Source organism: Jaculus jaculus, chromosome 2, assembly GCF_020740685.1.
Source record: "Jaculus jaculus isolate mJacJac1 chromosome 2, mJacJac1.mat.Y.cur, whole genome shotgun sequence".
Classification (NCBI taxonomy): Eukaryota; Metazoa; Chordata; class Mammalia; order Rodentia; family Dipodidae; genus Jaculus; species Jaculus jaculus.
Genome location: NC_059103.1, coordinates 117,712,863 through 117,740,209, shown reverse-complemented (window position 1 = coordinate 117,740,209; position 27,347 = coordinate 117,712,863). Strand labels below are relative to the sequence as shown.

General features: G+C 37.2%; 1 protein-coding gene across 3 annotated transcripts in view; it reads right to left on the bottom strand.

Moving 5' to 3' along the window:
• Positions 1–1,379: 1,379 nt before the first annotated feature.
• The window catches only part of Prkg2 (protein kinase cGMP-dependent 2), a 99,994-nt gene continuing 74,026 nt past the window's right edge, over positions 1,380–27,347 (bottom strand). For all 3 annotated transcript variants that reach the window (XM_045143661.1, XM_045143662.1, XM_004653382.2), the window contains exons 15-19: positions 15,118–15,281; positions 11,750–11,872; positions 10,387–10,449; positions 3,317–3,383; positions 1,380–2,035 (exon numbers count right to left, since the gene is read on the bottom strand). In XM_045143661.1, coding sequence (XP_044999596.1) covers positions 1,940–2,035; positions 3,317–3,383; positions 10,387–10,449; positions 11,750–11,872; positions 15,118–15,281 — 513 coding nt within the window. In that variant the 3' untranslated portion in view covers positions 1,380–1,939. The remainder of the gene's footprint in view (positions 2,036–3,316; positions 3,384–10,386; positions 10,450–11,749; positions 11,873–15,117; positions 15,282–27,347) is intronic.

Here is a 27,347-nt window from a genome sequence, read left to right as displayed (position 1 = left end):
CTCTCTCTTACTTCTTCATCTTTATAAAGTAAATACAATAAAATCATATGAGGAAATTACATGTGATAGACCAGTCACAGGGAAAGTAACCTGTAGTATGCTAGGTTGAGTTTTATCTCTATATATGTAGGATTTTTTAAAATTACAAACATGAGTCTTCTTTGAGAATATCATTTCTAATATAACTGTAAATTTGTACTACCCATCTAGTACCTGCATTTTTCCTGTATGAGTTGGCATTTTTAAAATATATACATGGAACAAACATAGTACATACAAACCAAATGCAAATAAAAAATATTTTTAAATTTTTTAGAAATTCTTTAAGCAGATATATCAATCCTATTAAAAATGGTTCTTCTATGTACAGTACATAATCTTTAAAAATACTACTCCAAGAAACAAAAGCTCTTTGGTTCAGCAAAAGGACGCTAAATGTGGAAATGTAATTTGTTAAGGAGGTTCTTTCTGGGGCTGGGCTTAGCTTCGATGGCTTAAGTCTTCAGGAAACACATAGTTGACTTTCTCTGAATGATGAAAACATGTGTGGGGTGGCTAGAGGTTGCTTTCCACATAGAACATTATGATATAAAAATATAATGAGAAGCTTGAATAATCCAGGAATTCGAATGCCATTTTTACTCTAATATATTAAAAAGATAGAGAGAAATCTCTGCTTTTCCTCCAGTTGCAAAGGACAGTAGGAGAGTGATCATGCTCAATCAATACAAACATTCATTAGGAGGGCTACTAGGTCTCCATTGTTTTTGAAAGTATTCTATTCATTTATTGGCAAGATTGCCAAGAGGTGTCAAAAAGAGGCAGATACTGGGTTATTCTTTTGTTTTTAAAATCCTACTACTTCTCCAGTAGTTTGTGTTAAAATTATAAATATGTGCATGACTCAAATATCCTTAAACATAGCATTAACTCCACAGTGAATCAGTGCATTAACATTTGTTGATGATTTTCTCATTAATAATTTAACAGTGGTCATTCTATACTTTTGGGTTTTATTAATAGTAGTAATAACTGAATGAGCCAAATATCTCAGTTTCAAAGAGCCAGCAACCTTACTTCTTAGAATTCACTCTGCTTTGCCTTTAATGGGAAGAAGACTACTCTATTTTATTCCATGTTTCCCACTTTAGTAGTAACTATATTTTAGGAAATAAGGCTAAACCTTTCAAAGGCTCATCATTTAGCCACATATTATAAACTACCTTAAACAAAATTTTTTAAATAGTTCTGAGGTATTACAGCAAATCACAGGAAAAAAAAACCATAGAAATAGTTTTTACTTTAACTTTTTCTATATTCTCCAAAATAATATAATTATCTGGTGGGATTAATTGATTAATTTACGTTATGAAGTGGTATCACTAACAAAATTAAAATTTGCCCTACCAAACTGGTATCAGAAAGATTTTAGTTTACTTTTAGGTTGAAAGGAATAAAGTTCATGGACTTCTTTCGACTACCATGATTTCTGTAGACCATCCTTTGAAGGTGTCATCATGCAGAGATGGAGTTGTGGAGTTCTTAAGAAATCTTCCAAAATTTATTTGTATTCTTCCTTCTGTTATATTACTCGGTGGCTCCTAAGCACGATCCTTGTGAAGTTGTGTTGGGATTCAACGCAGAAGAGTGAGATTGGGGAGGACAAATGGATTTCAGAGAAAGCTGTCACACTTACACAATGGCTATGATCATGGGAAGTAGAAGGAGACAACCTGAGACTTGCACAGTGTCCAAGTGTGACACTGTCTTTCTGAACCACATCCAGACTACTTCCTCTCAACATGGAGGCATGGCTTTCTTCAGCCTAAGGGTCTTCCAAAAGATCTCACAGTTCTCTGAAGAGAGATAATCAATGTTGGATTATTGGTCCTCACAGTTCTTGTTTATGGTGTTTGGGCAGGAATCACTTTTTCTTCCATCAGAAGTCTTTATCCCAGCCTGACATCTCATCGGGAGGTACTCCCTTTTCAGGAGGATATTTGTCAAAGTAGCTGTGGTCTATAGGTCCACTGAGCTAATACAGAAAGGATTGAAACAAAAGTGAGGATCATTTTGACTGAGCATTGTGTATATACAAGGAATGCTTTTTATATCCTAACACTGACTTCACCCTGTAACCTGTTGTATTATATGTGACCTTTTATCAGTATCGAGTCAAAGTTTTGGCCTCCTGTGGTCTCCTTGTTAGAAGCTAGGGATTGGATCACTGGATTAATGTCACCTGGAAGTACCCAGAATGAGGAATCATAGTTCAACAAAAGGGTAACAAATAATATATATTTTTCTCAAATAAGTCACATGGTACCTATTTAAATAATCAGATGAAAATTTATTTCAAAATGCTAATCATGATAGATCATCATATGTTGGGCTTTGGAATAAAATTCACATGATTTAGTCACTGCCTGTGGCTACTGGTAACCATATTGGATAGCACAGATCTAGAGAAAGCAGAATAGCAGTGGACTTAGGGAGTGATGAATTAAGAATTATGTAGGTCAATATTCTATGAACTTTTACAAGTGTTTGCAAAAACCATGAGTTCTAAGCCTTCTATTATATACTTGTAAGTTGACATTTGAATTTTTCAAAAAAGTTTAAATAAATGGTTAAGGAGAATGCAATTTGTAATATGATACATTTATGTAAAATAAAATATTACTGTTCATCCTTTGAAATATGTACCATGTAATATAAATACCATGGACAGGAATTTGATAACTGTCAGCCATTTACAAAAATGGACAGTAATACTAATTACTTGCTTTACACCCTTTATTTTCATTCTATTTTCCCTGTATAATTCATCTTAAGACAAATAGTTTCATGTTTGACAATCTTTCTTAGTCATTCTTTAAAGAAACTTATATTTTAGTTTATTTTTTTCAATTTTTGGCAATAAAATTATTAGATTCAGTTCAAACTATATTTTAATAGGATGTAGTGTCAGATGACATAAATGTATCACAGCTTTCTAATGGTAATTATTTTTTTCTTATGACAATTATTAAATAAGATATATTTCATCTGTCCACTTGGCTAAAATTAACTACTTTGGGATGTACATGACATTGTCATGTAATTAGTGCCTAAGAAGTAACCTAGTGCCCATCAAATAGGCAATAAAATTTAAGTACTTAAATCAAAACTGCTAAAAACAAAAACAAAGCTTTCACTTAACAAAAAATCTTTACAAAAAAGTGCCTAAATTTTCACATGTATGAGTACAAACTCATTAGTCCTAATATGTGTTCATTAAACAAAAGTCAAGAGAGTAACATGGTGAATGCCTTACCTCTCTTCGTAAAGGTGAGGGAAGGTTCCGTGCTTTCAGTCCCTCCCAGTTAAAACCATTTAACCACCTAATTAATGAGAAAAATAGGGAGGATATTATTTATCAAATAAATCATTGGCAAAGGTACATGTCACCCTACCGTGTGGTTTCCCCTCCTCCAATAGTGCAGCAGCTACCTGTGGTTGCAGCTAAACAGGCAACTGTGATGGCTGACTGTTCTCATGTAAAATGAACGCCCACGGACTGAAAGGGGCACGAGTGCTGCCCAGAAATATCATCCTGTCACTCTTGGATTCATAATCCATACTTCATGCTCTCTCTTCAAACGTTCAGAAATTTCTCCCCATCCTTCTACTACTTTTGCTTCTTAACTAAAGCCAAACAAAACAAAATACACAAAACAAGGCTGGGCATGGTGGTTCATGCAAAAAACCCACAAAAATATAAATAAACAATAGAACCCTTCCACAATCTCTCACTAGCATACCTCCCCATATCCCCCCACCCCTGTGTTACCTTCTCTCCTGAACCATGAGTTTGTTTCTAGCTAAGGTCAGTTTCTGTACTGCATACTTGATCCCCTTGCTTCTGATCTACTCCTTCATTCAAGCAAAATAATTTCTATTAGTATGGAAACAACTTAATTCTCATAATGGCAAAATACTATCCTTTGTCCCCAGTTACCTCCAACTCAGTCCATTTCTCTCCTTCTCTTTGGCAGACAAAAATCCTTCACTCTCTCTACCCATTTTCTCCTGACTACATTATAGTCAGTGTGATGGTTAGCATCTGTTGTCAACTTGATGTGGTTAGGAATCCACAGACATTCCTCTTGGTTGGGTCCCTGAGGTTGCTTCCTGGAAGGACTGACTGAAACAGGAAGTCCTTTCCACAGAGTGGAAACGAGAGCCTGCTTCCCAGTGGCCTACCTATTCTGCTTGTTGGTGAGTACCTTCACTTTCATGTGTATCTGTCCTGTGATGGTATCCATTGAAACCAAGCATCCTCAACCTTCCAGCATAGTCTGAAAACCAGCAGCTCTCTAGAAATCTCCAGCTTCAGTGCAGGATTGGGACTACTGAGGCATCCAGCCATGTGGACTGAGCAGCTACTGGGTTTCTTAATACACAAACCTGCAGGCTGCTATTGTTGGACTGTCACAAACTAATCCATTAAATTCCCTTTTTAGTGGAATTCATTCTAATAGTTCTGTTCTTCTAGGGCACTTTGACTAATACAGTCAGGTTTTGTTTATTCTTTTTGACTTACCACAATTTTCAGTTTTCTTTAGTAGCGTTAGAACCCTACTTCTTGAAACTCTTTCTTCCCTTAGTTTCCAGAACAAACCATAGCTTAGGCTTTCTTTCTGGCTTCTGGATGCTTCCCTCATCTTCCACTGTCATTTCATGATGAAGTTGTTATGCTCCATGGCTCAGCCTTTGTGTGCTTTTTTCCAGCTGCTCAGGTTTCCTATATTCCCATTCAGTTTCATGGCTTTAAATAATATTTGTATGCTGACAGGTCCCAGATTTCTATTTTCAAATAAGACTTCCCCATTGGTTAACAAGCAACCATCCATGACCACTGCTCATCATCTCCATACTGGATGTCGAATGGTTATCCAGAATGGTTCAGGTCTAAAGTAAAGCTCCAAATTTTCTCCCTCAAACTGGCCTCAGCCTAGTTGCTCAAACCAGTCATTGGAGACACTGTTTATTTAATACTGTATCTTAGTTCATAGACAAATATAGTTACCATTAGCTTCAGTTAACTTATATATTTAGAATCTTACCAACTCTCAACATTTAATCTATCAGAATGGGGAAAGCTTGGCTTTTGTCTCAAAGACAAAACAAATGATTAGATTCATGTTACATTACATCATACCGTTGTTTAAAATTGCCCAATGTTGTCCGTATCACTCAATGAGAAAGGCATTATTTGCCATATCTTTACAGAAGTCTCTAAGGTCTGACAATATCTCCATTTCTACCATCACCTTCTCACTAAATTACACTGTCCTTATTTTCTATTTTTCTTTTCCTGGCCCATTTTGTCTCATCTTCATTCTTTCCACAAGCTAGGGATGCTCTCTTGTTAAGTCCTCTGCACTCAATGCTGGGTTGTTCCTCATCTGGATTTTCATATGACTTACCCATTCAGTGCCTTCATGTCTTTCCTCAAAGGTCATCATCTCTACAAGGTCTTCTCTGGCATCTAGTCTAAACCTGCAACCTCTCTCACCTTCCCCTCTACACACCCTTGCAACCAGTGTTCTGTGCCATGCCCTGCCCTAAGTATTAGCAGCACACAAGAATTGTTGAATAGCTGAACAATACTGCAGCAGAATGCATGTACACGGAGCCCCGATACCAGTGTCTTATAGCACCACGCTGTAATGGTAGTGATGTGGTTCTAAAAACTTCCAACCAGACCCAAAGTCAGAAATCCCAAAGCCACATGCTTCCCATCTCCCTTTCTGTCTCTTCTCACCCCAGATATAGTTTTGGTTTAGCCCTTGACTGGAATGCCCAATCCAAGTCTCAGTTTAGCAGTTGAAAAGGAATTTAAACCAAAGTGGATGGCTCTACTGCATTGCATTTCAGATGCCATTCTGGTAAAAGCTTCTGGTATGTTAGGTAAAAAGCAGGAATAAGACAATAGCTGCAGCTGTTGTGTTTCCCTCCTCTGTCCCTGCTGGGAAACCACAGGCTCCTTCACTTGATCCCCCCGACAGCTCTTCCACTGACTTGGGATCCCTTTCCAGGCATTTCTAGGTACACAGTGCTGTGGGTTCTTTCTTGCCACCAAATAAAAGAACAATGACTTTCAGCATCTTTACCATGCTCTCTATCCAGAAGGAACTCTATGAAACTGTACAAAGCAGTGCATGCACCTGGAGTTCATTCGCAGTGGGAAGTGACCCTGGCATGCCCATTCCCATGCTCTCTCTCCTTGTAAAGAAATAAATAAAAATACTAAGAGAAATACTCATTGTCATTATTCTGTTGAAGAAAAGAGCCTGTGCATGTCAGAGAGAGCATGCTCCCCTTTGATGTACAGCGAGACCAAGTGGCCCTTCTCTTCATACTTGGTGTTTTGACGCTAGCCACATTTTAGGTATAGCAAATGCTAGCATGCAGTTGTTTGTGGAAAACACTTAACACAGAAAAATTGGCATGAGCAACACTGCCAGACTGTTTTTGAAAAATGTGTAGTAGCTATTCTTGAAAGTAAAAGTAATGTTAAAATACATGAAACAAATGATTCCTCTTCCCAGCAAGCAACACCTAGTACCAAAACCCATTTGTCTTTTAAAACAGTTGTTGGAAGAAATGAGTGTGTTCTAGCTTATAACAATGTAGAGAACAGCTCTATGATTATTTTTAGGACAGATGAATTAATAGAGTGGTTAATTTGGACAAATTCACATAACAGAGGCTATGTTTACGTATATTGTTTTAAAATTTTGTTTTGCCTTTTTTTTTTTTTTTTTTTTTTGTTTGTGGCAGGGTCACGCTGTAGCCCAGGCTGACCTGGAAGTCACTATGTAGTCTCAGGTTGGCCTCAAACTCAGTAGCGATCTTCCTACCTCTGCCTTCTCAGTACTGAAACTGAAGGTTTGTGCCACCAGGCCTGGCAGTTGGGTATATTGTTTTTAAATACATGGATACATAGGATAGTTCTCTAGGATAATAATTAATGAAATTTACTTTACATAAGAGTGGGCAAGTTGAAGGATAGACTTTAAGAAACATATTTCAAAAAAAATAATAATATATGAAAGTAGTAAGAAGGCCTTGGAGACTTGGAGAAGGTTTAATACCCCTATTTGGAGAGGCAGAGAGAGATCTTGCTTTGAAGAGGTTACCCACTAGCTTGATAGCTTAAAAAAAAAAAAAAGGAATTAAAAAAAAAAATAAGATGAAATCCTCCTGTGTTTGATTTCAGAAATCAGGGTGTAAATCTTCTATATCATGTTTGTCAAGCTTTCCCCTCCACTCTGACTACATGGCAAAGGCAATTCTGCCTATTACAAAGACAAGGCAAATTAACCCCATCCAGAGAAGGACATTCAAAGCCTGTAGCTACACTGAGAAGGTCCATGTGTCCTGTCACAACTTGACAGTTACTTTTAAATGAGCCTCAGGTAAAGGAGAAGAAAAAGATGGAGCTTGAGTCTGTTAACAGTTATACCACTTCTGTTTTCCACTACCCCCAAGCAAAACATGAAGGCTACTTAATGAGGGGGGGGGGGCAGCAGATTGGAAGAATCACTGTAATTGGTGGGATGCTTTTTTCCTTGATGTGAATGGTGCATTTATGTCATTTTATACTGAGGAGAAAAAAAAACTATGGTGACAGCATGATATGTAGGAAGAAAATAAATTGGATTTAAGACAAATAATGAGCTTTTGCAGTTGAAAGCAATCCGAAGGATGGTAAAGAAGATTAAAATATTACAAGCATTGTGATGTCTGCACAATTTGCTGGTAGGTCTGTCTTATCTCCCCCTCTATCCTTTTGTCCTTCATCTGGTAGTAGAACCTTGAGGAAGTTCCTGAATACATAGAGCAGGCATGGCAGCATTCCTGCAGATATTTATTTACTCATTTTGAGGCTGTACTACTACTATTGAGGAAAATGAAGAGTGTTTCTAATTGGCACCATATCGCATCCTTTACTTTTATACTGTGGTTGTGCCCTTAATGTCCACAGAGGTGTAATCAGCGATAGTGCAAGTGCCTAGCATCCTCGAGAGCCTGAGCTCCAGCCCTATCTTTAGTACGCAAGCATGCCCATGTGCACGCGCACACACATACATACCTGTAGAGTAATAAAATATTGAGAAGTGTTTTATTTCTGAAAGTGAACACATCAGCATATTTTAAGGCTTGCAATAAGAAATTCTCAAATTTATTTTCATGACCATCAATGTATTCTTATATGTGATGTTTCCTATATCTAAATTATAAGCAAAGTGAGAACATCTTGTAAACTACAGAACTTGCCAGGCACTGACTTAAAAAGCAAAAATATTAAAGTTCCATATATGAATATTTAATCAAATTAGAAAGGATGCCTTAAGGAGGTTATCAAGGGTTCTAAAAGCAACTTTTAGAAATTCACAGAACTGGAAAAGGGCATGAGGATAACTTGTATAAAGTCAGGATAAATTAACATTTCTCTAAGAAAATAAATTGAAACATATAGTTTTAGAATTTGGAGAAATATTCAAATAAACATACTTTAAATAATATGTAATAAAAGTAAAACTGAAGTAAAGTACAGATGACTTATGAAATCAATCACTGATACAAATCCACCTAACATGCAAAATCAAAGAAGAGGTTTACATTTTAATTGCTTTATTTGCACATATGTTGTTGTGTGTATGTATGGGAATGCCAGAGTCTTTTGTCTTTGCAAACTCCAAAATCATGTATCACTTTGCATCTGTCTTTACATACATGCTAGAGAATAGAACCTGGGCCAGCAGACTTTACAAGCAAGTGCCTTTAGCTGCTGAGCCAGCCCCTCAAAAAAGATTTAATACACTTAAATTACCAAACATTAACAGCACAGTCCACACTGTCTATGCTCCTTATCCTATGTCTCACTGGGAATTGTGGCTCACTGCCACAACCTAGCATTATAAGAGTGTATTTTACTACTTAACACTAGCCCCAAGAGAGCATAAACATTCAGTATATGATCTCTGTAGGTAGCTAGTTAGATGCCAGCATATTTGTAGAACATTGAAACTGGACTCCTCCCTCATAATCAACGGCCTGAAAAGCAAACGACAGGAACTGCAGGACTCTGATTACTGGGCAGAGGAATGGAACCTGAGTCATAGCTCTGGCTCTAGAAGATATGACTAGGAACTCATTACTGGATGACTATCCCAACCTGGTTCCAGGAGCTGTAAGCTTTATAAGACTACTATCTCACAAGAGACTTTACATACCATTGTCTCCTCCCATAAGAAATTAACCATTAATCACCTGGACAGGAAGCCATGATTCAAGAAATTTGTTTATTCCAGAGACTTTCTCTAAGTCTACCTAAAAATGCAGGTTGACACAATAGTCTCTTTGATCATTGAACATTTTCACTCTTTGGTGTTACCCTATTTTACTTTGCAATAAATCCTTCCTATGTTCTACACTAACTTCTGTTTCTTCTGAATTTTTTTTTTAATTTTCAGATATTTTAAAAACTCTTTATTGACACCTTGCATAAATATAGGCAATATACCATAATCATAATCCCCTTCTGTCACCCCTCCAATGAATGTCTTCTTCTTTCTAATTAGTCTCCCTTCTATTTTTGTGTCATTTTTTTTCCTTCTATTATGAAAATATTTTGCATTCTTTCAACAGAGATCAGAGGAGTGAGCAGCCACCAAAAGGAGAACCCCATAACAGGTTCTACTGAATACCTTATTTTCAAAAAGGCCCAAGTCATAAGTCAGGGCTGCATAATGGATTTTGCTGGCTCATTCTCTTCTATATTGAGAACAGTGTTTAGATCATACTTTATTCATAAATTCAATGCTAAAAGTATGATTTCATTCATATACAGAATAAGCCGATAATTACAAATAATGACAAACACTGGTAAATAAAAAGCTAACTTTCTATGACTTAAAGATGTGATTGTGTGGCTGTTAAAAATAACTTCACCCAGCTGGGTGTGGTGGCACACGCCTTTAATGCCAGCCCTGGGAGGCAGAGGTAGGAGGATCGCTGAGTTCAAGGCCACCCTGAGATTCCATAGTGAATTCCAGGTCAACCTGGGCTAGAGTGAGACCCTACCTCGAAAAACCAAAAAAATAAAAAAAAAAAAAAACTTCACCCATTCTTGATATAAATTTCCAACTTTAAAGAAATCACATTGAGATGGATTTTGCTGACTACATCTGGAAAAATATAAGGAAAAACAAAAAGATGAAACTGAAAGCCAGTAAAGAGATCTTTGAGGTCTACTGCTGGAACCTGTCAAGATTACCACAGTATTCTTTGCATTTCCATAATATTGTCCAGGTAAACAAAGTAACCTAATACCTGTGCTTCTTAATATCATTGATTCCATTCTTCAGATTTCCAAGCCTTTCTGTTGGATTTTGCCTGAAATGATAATTTTTAAAAGGCAGTTTATAATAATGATACTTACAATTTTAGGTAAATGCATAGTATTTATTAATTCACTTGCTCAATAACACTCGTAGTCCAGACATCTGAGTAAAGAGAGATGATAAAGTCATTTCCCCTCCATGGATGAGCCACAGTTGAATGGCTGGATACACTTTCAATTGCTTTCAAGTGAGCTGTGCATGAATGCTGAATCAGCTCTTTTGCCAGCAGAAAATCCAGGCAAAGCCTCAGAGAACCATTTACATCTAAGCAGGAGTCTCAGAAGCAGGCAGGCATTCCTACTGACAGACACAGGTAAGTTTTATGTTCTATATTTACTAACTTTTAACATTTTTTTTACATGTTCAAGTGTAAAGGGAGGGAAATAGCACAATGGGGTTAAATCAAAATAACAAATTCTGGAAGTCTCCAATTTTTTTCCAAATAAATTATTTTCAGTTGTATGTAGAAATCTGGGCCAGAGAAAAGGGCTGGAGAGACTGCTCAGTGGTCAAAGGCACTTGCTTGTAAAGCCTAGTGGCTCAGGTTCAATCCCCCAGTACCTACAGAAAGCCAAATGCACAAGGTAGCACATGCATCCGGAGTTCATTTTCAGTGGCAGAAGACCTTGGTGTGCTAATACTCACTTTCCTTTGTCTGCCTTCTCTCTCTCTTTCTCTTCTCTCTAGCTTTCATCCTTTCTCTCTTTCTCTTTCTTGTTTTCATCTCATAAATAAATAAAAGATCAGATAAGTGGAGGAACAGGGGCGGAAGACAGAGGACATGTACACTTACATCCTTAAAAATCACCAGTAATTTTCCCACAAAATGATGATATTGTCAATTATTTTGTTTTATCCTAAGGTTTGTGGTTCTCTTTTTGTCCTATATCAGCTAGATATGGCTTCCAAAGGTAATTTATAAAACAGAGACCTCTTAACCTATAAGCACATATGGTAATTCTATGCTATGAAGTGAACTCAGACTCCTAACTTAGTTTGTAAACAGGAAAAAAAAAAATCACTTTCTTGCTGGGCGTGATGGCACACGCCTTTAATCCCAGCTGTGGGAGGCAGAGGTAGGGGGATTGCCATGAGTTCACCCTGTGACTATGTAGTGAATTCCAAGTCAGCCTTGGTCAGAGTGAGACCCTACCTCAAAAAAAAAAAGGCACTTTCTTTACATAGTATTTGGGAATATGGAAATGTATACTTAATTTTAAAACAAATACACTCCAAGAGATGGAAGCTTTCACATCTTCTTCAACAAAAGGATTTAGGATTGCCATTCTCACCTGCAAAGCCTCCGAATCAAATCCTCAGGTCGCCTTGTTATTTTTCTGGGAAAATCCATTTTTTCAATCCCTTTGAGAATCAAATTGTAGGTCATCATTTGGTCTATCCCAGAGAAGGGTGGGCTAGAGAAAATTCAAAAAGTATACACTAAACCAGGATCTCAGACACTCTTAAAATCAACTTTCTCCTTTCCCTTTTCCTACTTCTCTACCTCCATTCATTCTATCCCCCTCTCTCATTAGTGATAATCACTAAAAGGAAAAAGAAGGGGAGAGTGAGAGAGGAAGAGGTTAACTTTCTTTCTTTGATTTTCCTTTCTTTGTCCTCCCTCCCTTACCCTTCTCTCCTTCTCTCTCTCTTTTTCTCTCCTCACTCACTTATTCTCTCTCTCTAATAGTGAGTAGGAAAAGCCTATTTCCTGAGTTGACAATAGAAGTATGAGTGAAAAGAGAGAAATGATGAGGCTCTAGAGTGTCTGTGGGCAGGCTGTTCTGAGACAGGAAGTACAAAGGCCTGCGTCAGGAGTGGGTGAACGTGGGCAGTGTGGATGATATTGTGAGTAAGCCTCAGAGGTGTATAAATGGTGACGGAGCATCTTATGTATCTAACGCGAGGGAAAAGATCAGGGAATACATTCTGAGTCACTGATCTCATCTGCCACAGCAAGAATCAGCCATTTATAACACAGGAGGAATAAACTATGATATGGGGGTGAGCCTAGCTGCTGGCGGTACTGTTAAAGGTGGTAAAGTAGATTCTGGGTCTATTTAAACTATGAGATAGACTATTTGTGTCCTCCTCCCCAACACATACTTGAAACCTTAATCCCAAAGTGATGGTACATGGAGATGGGGCTTATGCAGTAATTAGGTCATGAGGGTGGGGCCCTCAGTGAATTCCATTACTGTCCTTCTAAGAAGAAGCCATAATGCTGTTTGGCCATCTTTCTGTTATGTAAGGATCTCATAAGAAGTCAGAAGTCTAACGTTCAAAAAAGAGTCTAAACCAGTACTCAGAACTGTGCTGATTCTCTGTGCTGGGGCTTCCAACCTTCCAAATGGAAAATAAATAAATAAATAAATGACTGGTTTTTAAACCATTCAGTACAGTATTTTGTTACAAAGCGTAAGTAAAGACAAATGGGTTTGGACTGACTACAGTGTAAGAAAGAAAATTAGCATTCAAGAATAACATTAACATGCTTTGGCCTGAATGTTTGCAGTGTGGAGCTATCATCACTAAACAGAGAGGAAAAATGAGGCAGAGCTAGATGCAGAGTTTGAATCTGGAACATTCCCCCAAAAGCCACATGTTAAAGGCTCAGTCACCAGCCTATGGCATCAGCGGAAGGTGGTAGAACCTTGAGAGGGTGAGATCTACTGGAAGGAAGTTAGATCATGGAGGTGTGACCTCAGTTGAGATATTGGAATGATCATCTCTTCCTATTTTCTTTGCATTCAGTCCCCTGTGAAGGGAACAGAACTTGTTTGGTACCTGCTTCTCTCATAATGGATTGTGCTACTCCATTCCCAAATCAACAAGGCCACAGAACTAAACTGAAGCCTCTGAAATCAGGAGCCAAAATAATTTTTTCTTGTACACAAATAATCTTGGGCTTTTTGTCAAAGCAATGGAAACTGACTCACATGAAGGAGCACAAAACAGATGAGAGTGAAGATAATCACAGTTATGTTTTCATCATCCATGTGAAACTGCTAAACAGGCAGTTGAATTTATGAGCCTGGCATTGAGGAAAGAACTTGGCTTGGGGTTATCACACTGCATTTATGGCCATGGGACTGGATGACAGTACCCAAGGAGCAGAAAAAAGGTCAAGGACTGAAGTTGCTAAAATATCAAGAAGGTAGAAAGAATCTAGCAATGTAGACTGAGGGATTCACTGGTGTAGGAGAAAGAGGGAGCTCCTACAAACTACCAGAAGAAAAAGGAAAGTTTGAATAAAAAGTGACTAAGTTTTGACCAGTGAGTTTGGAAAACATTTTCTTTCACGTACCATTTTCCTTTCTAAAACACTTGCATGTCATGCCCATTATATCATTTAAGATATGAAGATGAAATATGGTATAAACTACTCTTATATCTCAACCATGCTTGAGACATTTTAATACTGAGAGTTTCTGTCCTCAGTAATAAACTTGAAACAAATGCAATGTACCAACTTTTCAATATCCTACTTTGTACTTATAAAGAAAATGAGGTGAAGAACAAAAATATTGCTATGATAACTTCAGTACATATGCACAGACATAAATACATTGGCATATATAGTAACAACTATTGTTTTTGTTTTATTCCTTAATTGTTTTAAATTTTCATTTACCTTTGATACACTAAAGCTCAGGAAATTTAAAATTAACTTTTCTACAGCCCTACCCTAGAAACATTTGCCAAAATAATTTCCCAACTTCTTTATGATAGCTCAAGGCCACCTTTACAATGGGAAATTGTGGGACTTTCTCCCTCTCTGTTTCCTCAATTTATTTCACTACTCCTTGCGACAATTTCTTCCAGTTGATGAAAACTGAGGTGCATATTTTCAAGTACTGACAGGAATCATTATGTATTGCTCAGAAATGTAGTAGAAGTTTCTAAGATGAGGAAACAATATTTTGAAATAGAATTCCTTGTTCTCAAACCTTAAACAACTTTTTCTCTAAATAAACATCTGGAAATTTTCTATTTGTTCCTTCAGAATCTTAAACAATATTTATATACAAGTATAAAAGATAAATACAAATTACAGACAAAATATAGATCTTTCACATATGTTTGTCCAACATATAAGGGCAAAGATGTATTATACACAACAGGCAGAAACTCTCTAACGTTAAACTTTTTACGTAACAGTGTAAGAAGAGCTAGGATCATAGCTCAGTCAGTAGCAGAATGCATGAAGCCCGGTTTTGATCCCTATTAATGTTAAAAAAAAAAAGTCAAGAAAATTCTATAATGCTATCTTTTTGTAAGACTTCCTTGAGACCCATATCCCCTTCAATTCTCCAGTGTTTCAAATAAGAAGAGGAAATACTATTACAGCCCAAAATATTCATTCTTTTGCTAATCCTCATTCTGGATTATCAAAATCTTCATATATTCTGTTACCTATAATAATGGGTCTGGACATTTCAGGTAAACTGTAGCAATTCAATGTCCCTTGCCTTCAGTTTCATGAATCCCTTTTCCATGTTATAAACTTATAGTCTATGTGTTTGAAATCATGTAATGGAGGAGAGGCAACATATTTAAAAATATTTGCACAATGTTAAACATTCATTTGCATATTTTTTATCATTTCTGAGTCAATTTGTGCACTGTTTTAAGAAGAAGTTCAAAGGATCACACTTACTTGCCAGTGAGGAGCTCATACACCAAAATTCCCAAGGACCAAAAATCCACACTGAAGTCATGGCCTTTGTTGAGGATGACCTCGGGAGCTACATACTCTGGAGTACCACAGAACGTCCATGTTTTCTGTCCAGAACCAATTTTCTTAGCAAATCCAAAGTCCACCTGGAGTAGATTGACAAAGAAAATTGCAGACATCATGAAACTTCTTATTTCCTTTTAAGGTTTTCTGATAACTTACTAAATTTTCTATACACCAATCTTTCCTTTAACATATGCCATCTCATATATCTCTTCACAGAGGTATATCTAGTTGCTTAAGAAAAAGAGACAGCCACATACCCATAGACTCATAACCCTAGAAAATAATTCAAATTTGGTGTTATGCTCCCAGTAAGCAGGAATGAAACATATTTTAGTTCACTTGTTTATTCACTAGGAAGAGAGTAAAGGAAAGTGCTAGAAACATGTGCCTGCAAAGTTCCACCAGGGAAAGAAAAAATAAAAAATTGAGAGTTTCGGGAAAGGAGCTATTGATGAGAAAGGAGACTTAAAACTACATGGTTAAGAACCATTACGTACAATGTCTGCCTGCACTCCATTTTGATAGCTCAAAGTAAAATCTTCCCAGTTTTGGCTGGGCTTTATAAACTTCTGGTCCCGATCAGAGATGTACGTAATCAATAATATCTGCATAAACTAATTTATTCTGAAAATATGGATTCAGCATCCACTAGGCCAGGCTTTTTCCTGTGCCTATTGGTACAGAGTGGACTGTAGAAATGCCAAATACTGGTAAATCTTATGCATATGTGGTTAAGATGATGTCCTGTTATAACTTCAGAAAGATTAGTGACATAGGACTAGAAAGATATTATTGAGGGGTGACATCTGATGTCCCTGTGACTGGGAAAGAGGAACTCCCCCAGGGTAAAGGACCAATGCTCCCTTCCTCTGTCTTTTCAGAAAGACCCTCTCACTTCTCAGAACCTCTACTCAGTGAACTGTGTACACAGATGGGCAGGAAAGAAGCCTAGAGCTGCAGTAGCTTGGAATCCATCTAGGCAGTATGTATGACCTATGAGATAAACCACCTGGCTTCCTTACAGAGAGATCCATAGCATGCACTTTTCATTAATGACACAGACAGAACAAAACTACTTTCCAGGTAAACAGGCACACGAGTTGTTGCTGGGCTTTAACATGCACATTGTCATAGCTTCATGTGCACTATCTAAATAATATGGAAATAATCAGCTAAAAAATAAATTGGGCTGGAGAGATGGCCTAGCATCTCAGGCACTTGCCTGCAAAGCCTAAGGACCCTGGTGTGATTCCTCAGAACCTATGTGAGCCAGATGCACAAGGTGGTACATGCATCTAGAGTTCATTTGCAATGGCTAGAGGCCCTGACACACCCATTCGCTGTGTGTGTATCTACATAAATAACTAAAATAAATAAATAAATACATTAATTAATTAGCCAAACTAAGTAGGAGTCAGAGATTACAAAATGCCAGCCCCATTTATTTGTATAAATGCTAATAGTTAAGTTTTTTATTTTTTCTTAAATAGATCTCATAAATTTTCCCTTTACTGCTACTTTTGAAAACTTATCATGCAACAACAGTGTCCTAACTCAAAAAAGAAATCTAACTAACCTAATGCAAAGTAGGCTTTTACTATTTTCCTCCATCTATGAAGCAAGACCTATAAAGAGTATCCTGAGAGCTGTCTGGGACTACTATAAAATTACCATCGGTAACCAGCTGAGATGCACACATCTACATATCCCTCAGAGAAAGAACCAGTAAAGAAAATCCAACCTAATTTTATAAACACTGAAATTTAAAAGATAAGAAAGCAATTCCTGTAGCTGCTTTGCATATACACATATGTGGTAATGTTAGTTGGGTTTTAACAGTCTCTAAACACATTTTTAATTTCATTTATCTTTTCTTTTAGAATGACTAGAGGCTTGGTAGCTATTTTGGAGAGATATTCTAGTTCTAAATGTGGTATATTTTAAGTTGCTGATTTTGCTCTTATAATATTTGCATATTAGCCCAAAGAGATGGATATAATTATATTAAAATTTCAAGATTTATGAAAATATTTCATTTTCTTTATCTGCTTTGATCATATTAACTGTTCTCTAATTGACTTGGTCAGAGAAAACTGACATAATACAGAAGACCCCAGATTTTCTTGTCACTTTCTGTGCATTTACTACAAAAATCAAGCTATTCGTGTCTCATAGCACTAGGAGTACCACCACATGCCTTTATTCTCTCCTCTAGGCAACAGAAAAGTAAGCTCCTACCTTTCCTTCCTTTTGTTCATTCATTCGTTTGTTCCCTATTTGTTGAACACATGATATCCCAATCACCTAGACACAGACCAAACTCCTGTTCTCAGAGCTTGGCATTGAAAAGAGGAGAAAAATAGCAATCATAGAAAAATAAGATCATAATGATAACATGATGTCACATACTAACATATGCTCTGAAGGAACGTATGGCAGAGTTAAGTACAAATAGTAAGATGAGCTGCCTTTGAAATAAGGTGACCAGAAAACGGTATTCTGGGGAGGTGGCATATTACCAGATGTGGTTGAAATCTGAGTGAAGTAAGAATGAGCTCTGCAGATATCTGAGCAAGAGGACTCTTCCAGGACGAAGTTCCTGACATGAGGACATAGGTGATGAGCTCAAGGCTGCAAGGAAGGTGAGTGTAGCTGGGCTATGTAGGCGAGAGGCAGGAAGAGAGGACAGATCCTACAAGGGTCTCTGAGCCACAAAAAGAACTTTGTATTTTTCATGTAAGAAGTCATTCTAGGGCTGGAGAGATGGCGTAGCGGTTAAGCGCTTGCCTGTGAAGCCTAAGGACCCCGGTTCGAGGCTCGGTTCCCCAGGTCCCACGTTAGCCAGATGCACAGGGGGCGCACGCGTCTGGAGTTCGTTTGCAGAGGCTGGAAGCCCTGGCGCGCCCATTCTCTCTCTCTCCCTCTACCTGTCTTTCTCTCTGTGTCTGTTGCTCTCAAATAAATAAATAAAATTTAAAAAAAAAAAAAAAGAAGAAGTCATTCTAGGCTTAAGAGAAAGGGGTATGATGGCATGGCCTGAATTTTATCCTCAAAGGATCAAGGAGAGAAGAAACTAGACACACACATGCCCCTTTATTTTCTCATATTCTTTGAGAAAAAAAAAACTAGGTTTTCAAAAAGGACTTCTGGAGAAGCTGCACAAAGGTTTTTATTTGTCTGTGTTAAGTTCCTATTATTAAAGATGCCTTACATTAAGTGGAAAGCTATAACACATTAAGTTTTCAATGGCTGTAATAGACAGGAAGGTTTTCAGATCTGTCAAACCTGCTACTACAACTGCATCATTCAGACACAAAATAGTTAGCACAGGGCATCCTGGAGCTGGGATTCTGTAAGTACCGGCCTTTTCCCAGAAGGTTCTCTCTGAGTCAGTAAATTTGTCAGATATCCGTTCTCCCAGTCATATAAAAATGCACCAAAAATGACCAGTCTCATTTATCCAAATGATTCATGGAGACATAACATTCCAAAAAAAAAAATCTTTGTGGCATTTTTAGGGCACCTTCATTGCCCAAGTCTAGACAAGGGTAAAATGGAATCTGCCTGTCCTGTCTGCCAACTTCCAATGTTGATTTACTGTCCTTCCGATGCTAATGCCCATCTTCTAAACAGTCAACAACGGGTGAGTGAGGTTAAGGTCATGATGGACAAGCCTTTCATAAACAGCCCTCTCATCATAGGGACTTGGGAATTTCCCTGAAATACTCAGACTATGTAGGAGAAGGTGGCCAAGAAAATGGGAAGATTTTTCATGCACAAAGCCAGGCTAGAAAAATCTTCTGAGGTTCTCTCATTCCACCTTGAATAGATCCTTCCTCTCACCTGTGACCTTCTCTACACTATTTGACCTCCACCATCACACCCTTCCTGGGGGCAAATTCAGATTGAGTAAGAGAACCTATCTCCTAGAGAAGATCTTGCATTTATTCATTTTGTCCCTTAGTGTATTTGGAATAGATAATTTGTATATGTGTGTGTTTGTTTGTGTATGTATGTGTGTGTACATACATGTTCCTGTGTGTGCACACATATTCATGTGTATGTAGGCACACATATCACAGCACACAGATAGAGGTCAGAGGACAACTTTTGGGTAGGTCCTCACCTGCCTTTCCGCCTTGGTTGAGGCAGGGTTGCTCTTTCTGGATTGTCTACGACCTTCTGAGAAATCCCCATTTCTGATTCTGATTTCACCACCACCATGCTGGGATCACAGAGGCCCACCATGGCTTCCAGCATTTTACACTGGGATCTGGGTTGCAAACTCTGGTACTCAGGCTCCAGTGGCAAGCACTCTATCCATCTCTCTAGGCCTGCAATGTTTGGATAAGACAATAGTGATGTTTAGGCACATCATGTGTACCTGTATGAGGTGTGATGAGCTAGACTTTAAAGAGAAACTTCTCGTTGTAGGTAAGTCAAGGACGCAGAGGGGCTTAAGAGAGCAGTAGCAGCATATGTTTGGTATATTGATTGGAAGGGCTTAAATATTGGTTAAGTACATCAACTAATGATATAGCAATGAAGATGATAAGAGCCAATGTTTATTTTTATTAAGTTAGGAAATTCTTGATACATATAAAATAATGTGATGTAAATAGTATCATAAGGCACGAGAATGAGAATATGCTTGTCTCCTAGCAGTTCAATAACTAGTGGGGAACCAAGACAAAAGGCTTGCACTACCTTCCTGTGTTTTCTTGCCCATGTCCAAGTGATCCCCAATCTCTGAAGCACCCACTTATCACTTGTCTGCATCTATTTCCAAATATTGAACATGTTAATAGATCTTAGTCTTAAAGTTTTAGATCAATTTTATCATACCTATTTTTGTGGAGAAATACAGCGTGTGTTTAAGAAATCCTGTGAGTGTGCATGAGTGTGGGGAGGTGCACAGAAGGCAGAGGTCAATATCAAGTGTCTTCCTCAATCACTCTCCACCTTATTTTTGAGATCTGTTAGTAATATAGATCCCATTCTCTATCTCCTGAGCTACAAGTATGTACTCAGTCATAACTACCCAAGGAACAGAGAGAGGTTACTTAGTTCTGCCCAGAAGAAAGTATAAACCATAAGGCCTGTGAATTTAGAACTTTTAAAATATATTTGTATTCATTTTATTAAGGATTTCAATAAACTATTAAACATTTATTACACTTGTCCCTAAATTTATTATACTTTCATGTTTTTATACATGGTATTTATATGCTTAGCTATTGTTTCTGATATCTTTAAACATATTGTTATACAATACAAAGACTACATCCTGCCAGGTGTGGCGGCACACACCTTTAATCCCAGCACTTGGGAGGCAGAAGTAGGAGGATGGCTGTGAGTTGAAGGCTACCCTGAGACTACATAGTAAATTCCAGGTCAGCCTGAGCTACAGTGAGACCCTACCAAGAAAAAAACAACAACAAAAACAAAAATTACATCCTGAAACTACACTAGAAATTTTCCATTTAACTATAATATTTGTTGTTACAGTTTGGGTTTCTATACAATTAATCATTCCTTTGAAAATTTGGTTGGTCTTGTATCAATGTTATTTGCTTATTTCTTTTGGCAGTTTCCTAAGGAAGGAATATAGATGAATGATCTTTAAACCTTCCTTCTAATATGAATATTCAACGCTTTTAGCTTTCTTTATAAGTACTGCTTTGGGCCATATTCCACAAATTTGGCAAGTTGTATTTTTATTTAGCTCAACTATTTTAAAATGTATGTTGTTTAGCTTAATCTATATGTGGTTGGGGATTTTCTACTTACCTTTCATTTATATGTCAATACATGATATACTCCAAGTTTCTTGCATCTGTGTGGTTTAGTATGACGTTCCTTTGTAGAAATTCTCAATTGTTATTGTTCAGATACTGCCATTGTTCTGTTAGCTCCTCTCCAGATCTCTTTCCATTATGCTTAAATTCATGATTTTGTGACTATTCCACAGCCTTTGGGTACCCTACTTTCATTTGTTTTTGGAGTCTTTCTTCTCTGTAATCTTCAGGTTCTGAAATTTCTACTGGCACATCCTCAAACTCTTTCTGCATTTGTATCCAGGTTTCCAAGAAGGTCATTAAAGGCAGTTTGTCAGTTTACCCCTTGGGATTTACATCTCTCTGCTTACATTGCCCACGTGACATTGTGTACTGTCTACTTTATCCCTTACAGTCTTTTGCACATTATTCATAACTATTTTAATTTCCTGTCTAATAATCCTAACATCCCTATCATGTCTGATTCTGATGCTTTCTCTGTCTCTTCAAATTATCTGTTGCCTTTCTTAGCCTTTTGAGCCAGACATGAGATACTGAGCTAACATAATTTCCATGAATATGCCATTAGCAATATGATAATAATGTACATGAAGAAGAGTAGCATTCTACACTCCTGAAATTGAGGCTCCTTCAGTGACCCTGGCTTCTGGACTACAAATGCTGCTAAAGCTTCTCAGTATCTTCTGCCCCATTCAGTGGGACAGCATTGGACAATGGCCTGGAGTTGTGTATTCCTCTTGTTGGGCTTTGACAATACCACAATGAGTCAGGCACTAGCTACCCAGTTCCTCCTGAGAGCAGTCATTTTTAAGAACAAAATATTCTTTTACAGGTCAAAATGATTCTTACTTTTTACCCCCTGTAGAAAGACAGGACATTTTTTTTTATGTGACATTTGCTGTGAAAATCTAGTCAAGGTCTAAGAGGAAGCAGAACAAAAGTATAGATTCCTGTGGAGAATTCCAATTATGAACTTATGTTCATGTAAACAGTGACCCACTGTGTTGCTGTGTGTGTTGGGGCAAGTATGCATGTGGCATGGCATGGCATGCATGTGTCAAGAGACAATCTCAGGTGTTAGTCATTACCTTCTACCTTTTTTGAGGCAGTAATACTGTTTGAGGCAGTAATATTGTTTGAGGCAGTAATATTCTGCTATCATTTATGCATAGTTTCATGAATGAGATGGAATGTTAATTTGCCTTTCTCAAGAGAGTCCCTTAGAAAATTAAGTTTACATTAGCCTCATAAAAATAAAATCACAATTATCCTTTACTATTTGGGGGAAGAACTTATGTAATATTAATGTTCAAGTCCTTGAAGTTAGTGATTTTCCAGTGATACAATATACCTCTAGACTTAAAGTCCTTCTTTGATTAGTTTGGTTATATATTTGTACATCTTTTGTATGTCATCTATTATTTCACATGTAGTAGAAACTTAACCAAGTTCCTCCCAAGCCATGTAAAACCTTCTTTAACTATAATGAGGTTTATTCACATGATAATATGTAGGTCCACTTTTTTTTCCCTTTGGAACAGTATTTATGCAAATTTGTTAATTTTTTCAATTTGCAAATAACTTTACATAGATCCTTTTTAATGTTATGTTAATTTATGTTCTTTCCATTTTTTATTTCTTCCTGTGGTTTGTTTTTTTTAATCATTTTAGCCTTTAAGTTGGATGTCCACTGCATTCATATGTATTATTTTATTTATTTCTTAGTCAAAAATTTAAGACCATAAAAAAACCATCTTAGCTGTTACTTTAGTCCAACCTAATGTGTTGCTATGTAATATATTCTCTATTGCACAACCAATATGTGTTGCCATGTAACATATTCTCTTTTGCATAATCTTTTTTGTTCATTCATTTATTTATTTATTTGAGAGTGACAGAGAGAGAAAGAGGCAGAGAGAGAGAGAGAGAGAGAGAGAGAGAGAGAGAGAGAGAGAATGGGTGCACCAGGGCTTCCAGCCACTGCAAACAAACTCCAGACACTGCACCCCTTTATGCATCTGGCAAACATGGGTCCTGGAGAATTGAGCCTCAAACCAGGGTCCTTAGGCTTCACAGGCAAGCGCTTAACCGCTAAGCCATCTCTCCAGCCCTCTATTGCATAATCTATATGCGTTGATATGTAATATATTCTCTATTGCACAACTGTCTTTTAGCAGTCAGCGTTTTTTTTTATTTCACTGACTGTTACTTGCACAGTATCTTTAAAATCAACCAACATGAGTTGATTTCCACTTTAAAGTTCATTAAGATAACTGAACAAACTTAGGTCCTTATGTTGAGAGTTAAAGGGGAGTTACCTCGCTGGCCTTTTTGTTGTTGCCTGTGTTTTTGGCTTGGAGACAGTATATCAGTATATAACCCCAGCTGTCTTGGAATGCACCATGTAGAATGGTTTGGCCTAAATATTTTGGCAGTTCTTCTGCCTGATTCTTAACTGCTGTGATTAAAAGTGGACCCTGCCCTAACTGGCTGTTTTCCTTTATTCACACATGCTAAACACTGTGCTAAGTCTAGCAGTAAAGCTCCTGGCATAGTTGCTGTCACAAAGCCACATAAGCCAAATATCTAAGTAAAGTTAAATTTCTACATTATCTCATCTTGTGCAATGCCACCTAGGTAGACTCTCAATTGGAGCTGAGGTATATTATTCAAAGTTAATTCCACAGTCACAAAGAACAATTACTGATGTGTGACAGCTGAGGTTTATTGCTTTACAACCACATCTTCTCCAGAGCAACCTCAAGAAAGCTGGTTAGTACATAAACTCTACTTTGGCTAAGAGCAGTGAGTTTTTTTTTAACACTTTAAATAAATTTCGGTATTGTTTTGCTTGACTCATTTATTTTTACCAGTAAAGGGTATCTTAACTTCTATTGTTTTCATCAGCTCTACTTGACCTTGAAAGTGAAGGAAGATATGAGGACTTAATAAGATAGGTAGGGGAAAGGTAGTGTGAGAATATTCATGGTGCTCTGGTTCTTTATTCCTTAATCCATACTCAGTGTGTTTCCTGAAGACATGTTAGGTCCAGGTGAGGTCTGGCAGGAACAGACTGTCCACCTCAATCTTGACTGGGGAGGACAAGTAGAATGCAGTCTTTATCCCTCACAAACTCTGTAACCACCAGCAATAGGCATACTCCCACAAGCCACAACAGACACGCTTCCAAATCCTAAATCTTTCTTTTGTTTAGGTCTTTTCCCCCAGGTATTTTCTGTTTTAAGTTTCTGATGGAAAAACTATATTTTTATTACTTGTCTTCATTAGATATCTAACTTCTTGTAGATATTACAAGGAATTGATGGGGGATGAAAATGTGACTTAACAAATTTATAGATAGACTAAGGTTACTCTTACAGGGAATCTTTCATATTAAAAGTCTTTGTGTCCAAGGCTGGACAACCAACAGTGCCCTTCACCCAGATGACACCCTTCTGGGATAACACCATGACATGATCTTCTCTCTCCAATTTCACTTCTCTCAGTAGTCCTCAGTCACTGGAGTTCTGCTGGGCTTCCATTCAAGCCCAATCCCTATTCTTTCCTTTGCTAAAACTTGCTTAATGACCCAGTTTCTGCTCAAGTTTGTTTATATGTATCTTCCACCTATTGGGAACAATATTCCACAAGATTATTAGATCAGGTTTATTAATTGCTCTCCACATCTTCTAAAGGTTTAGTGATTTATAAATCAAATGTTCTATCAGTTTCTGAGAATGGTATGTTAAAAATGTTTATACCTGAAAACACCCCCTGATTCTATTTGTTACTGACACATCTTGTCAGGCAAATAAAAGAATGAGGTTTTTATATCAGCTTAATTAAATGGGCATGTTGCCATCACATGGTAACTGCTTTTTACTTCTAGAATACTTCTTCCCTGATATTAGTACAAAGAAACCTGCGTGGCTTGTTTTTTGGCTTTGTTTTGATTTTTTGAGGTAGGGTCTCATACTAGTCCAGGCTGACCTGGAATTCACTCTGTAGTCTCAGAGTGGCCTTGAACTCACAGCACTCGTCCTACCTACTCGTCCTCCCAAGTGCTGTGATTAAAGGCTGCACTACCACGCCCAGCAAAACAAAATCTGCATTTTAATCAAGTTGCTAATTCCTAGACATAGCTTTTTCTATTCTTAATTCCAAGTATTCTGTACCTCAAATTTAAGTCTGTCTCTTGTAAACATTATATACCTGAATATTTTATTTTATAAATTTATTTGGCAATAACTTTTTAATAAAGTGCATTTTTATGTGCTTGCTTTTTCTCTGATTTTTTTTTTTAATTTGTGCTTTTTCTTTGCCTTTCCTGGGTTTCCTATTTCTTCTTTGCTGCTTTCTTTGAAAAATGACATTTTATCCTCTTATTTTAATTTCAATTACTCCTACACTATGTTTATATACTGCAGCTGCTCAGTTTTTTGCATTTTATAATTTTAATGTGATGTGCTACAAAATGACTATTAATTTATGCCATAAATTTTATTTTAATAAATATTTTATTTATTTGTTCTTGAGAAAGAGAGAAAGGGGCAGGGATGGGGGAATGCCAAGGTCTGTAACAACTGCAAATGATCATCAAAAATTGAACGTGGGTCCTTAGGCTTCATAGACAAGCACTTTAACTGCTAAGCAATCTCTCCAGCCCCAATACCGTAAATTTTAAAAGAGCTGACATGCTTACTATTTCCCTACGGCCATGCTTCTGATATACCACTTTCTTCATGAGTGATCATTTTCTCCTCCCATAATCATAAACTTCACACATAAGAGTAAACCCCTCTCAACTTTGTTTCAAAATGTCTTCATTTCACCATTCCTGAAAGATGATGTCTCTGAGATTATAATTAAACTTTGACAGTTATTTCCTCTCAGAATTTTAAGAAGTTATCTTACTGTATTCTAGCTTCTTCTGTTGGTAAGGTGATAACTAGAAGCCTCCCCACTTTCCCTTTATTCCTTTCAGTTTATATTACCTGTCCTTTCTGTTAAGATTTCCTCTTTGTTTGTTTCATTATCATAGCTAAAGCCCAAAGAAGAATCCTGATGAATACCTTGCCCTGGAGTTTGGAGTTTCCCCTCCCACAGTCAGTCAAGAGTTAGGCCTTTCTGACTGATAGGATACACTGCGGTGCTGATACAAAACTTGAAGCAGGTCTTACAAGGTGGGTAGCTCTTCCTTAGATAGTTGGATAACTCACTCCAGTACAACCAAGCTGCCATGCCATGTAGACATTCTATCAGTCCTGTGAAGGAGCTCAGGCTTTCAACAAATAGCAGCAACAATTTGCCAGCCATATATGTAAGTCAGATTGGATTCCTTCCACACCCTAGTGAAAGTGCAAGCTTCCTGGTGACTGCACCAGCTTCTACCTAGAGCTTCATGAGAGACCTTGAGTCCCAAAAGCCTACCCAAGCCATGTCCAAATTCCCAACCCAAACAGGCGATGAAATCATACAGCCTGTAAATTGTTAGGTTTTTGAGTGGCTTGTTATAAACAAAATAAGAGCTCAAACAAGAAAAATTTGTCCTAGTTTGGATTTTTTGGAGGGTTCCTTTAACTCACATTTTCTGGAAAATTCCTAGCAATTATTTCTTTAAATATTGTTTTACCTTCATTCATTATATTATTTTTGTCTAAGACTAACTTTTCTCTCATATCTATTCTCCAAGTTTCTTCAGTCTTGTTTTTAATTTTCAATTTTTATGCCTTAGTGTTACATTCTATGCAATGACTTAGATTTTCTTTCAATTCTATGACCTCTCCTGTTGCATCAATCATTTGTCTAACATTCTAATCACATTTTCTACACCCACAGACCTATCACCATATAAAACAGACTTGGGAAATTCCCTCATGTATAGTCACTTTTACTTCCGGAGACAATTATGTTGATTTCACCCTCTATTCTAGAACATTAATCATAAAAGTCATTATTTGTATATGTTGTCATCTGTTCAAAGAAGTTTTAAAATCTATGGTTATGTCCTATTTTATTTCTGTTCTATGCAGACAGTAGCATTCTGTTTTTTGGGTATAATATTGTTTGTAAATGTGTGCAAATGAGGGTAAATATATAGCTGCTTCTGACTTGGGGACTATTAGGAACAATCTCATTATACACATTCATGCCCGATAATTTTTGATGTTAGGATTTCAGTATTCTCAGATAAATATCAAAGGGAAATTTCTTGTCCTAGAATAGGTGTGTTTGACTATGAGAAACCAACCTTCAAAGAGGTTTATAATTTTCTCCTCACGTTGGAAATACATAAGAATATGTTTACCAATGCTTAGTAAGATTATCAATCTTTTCAATTATAGTGTT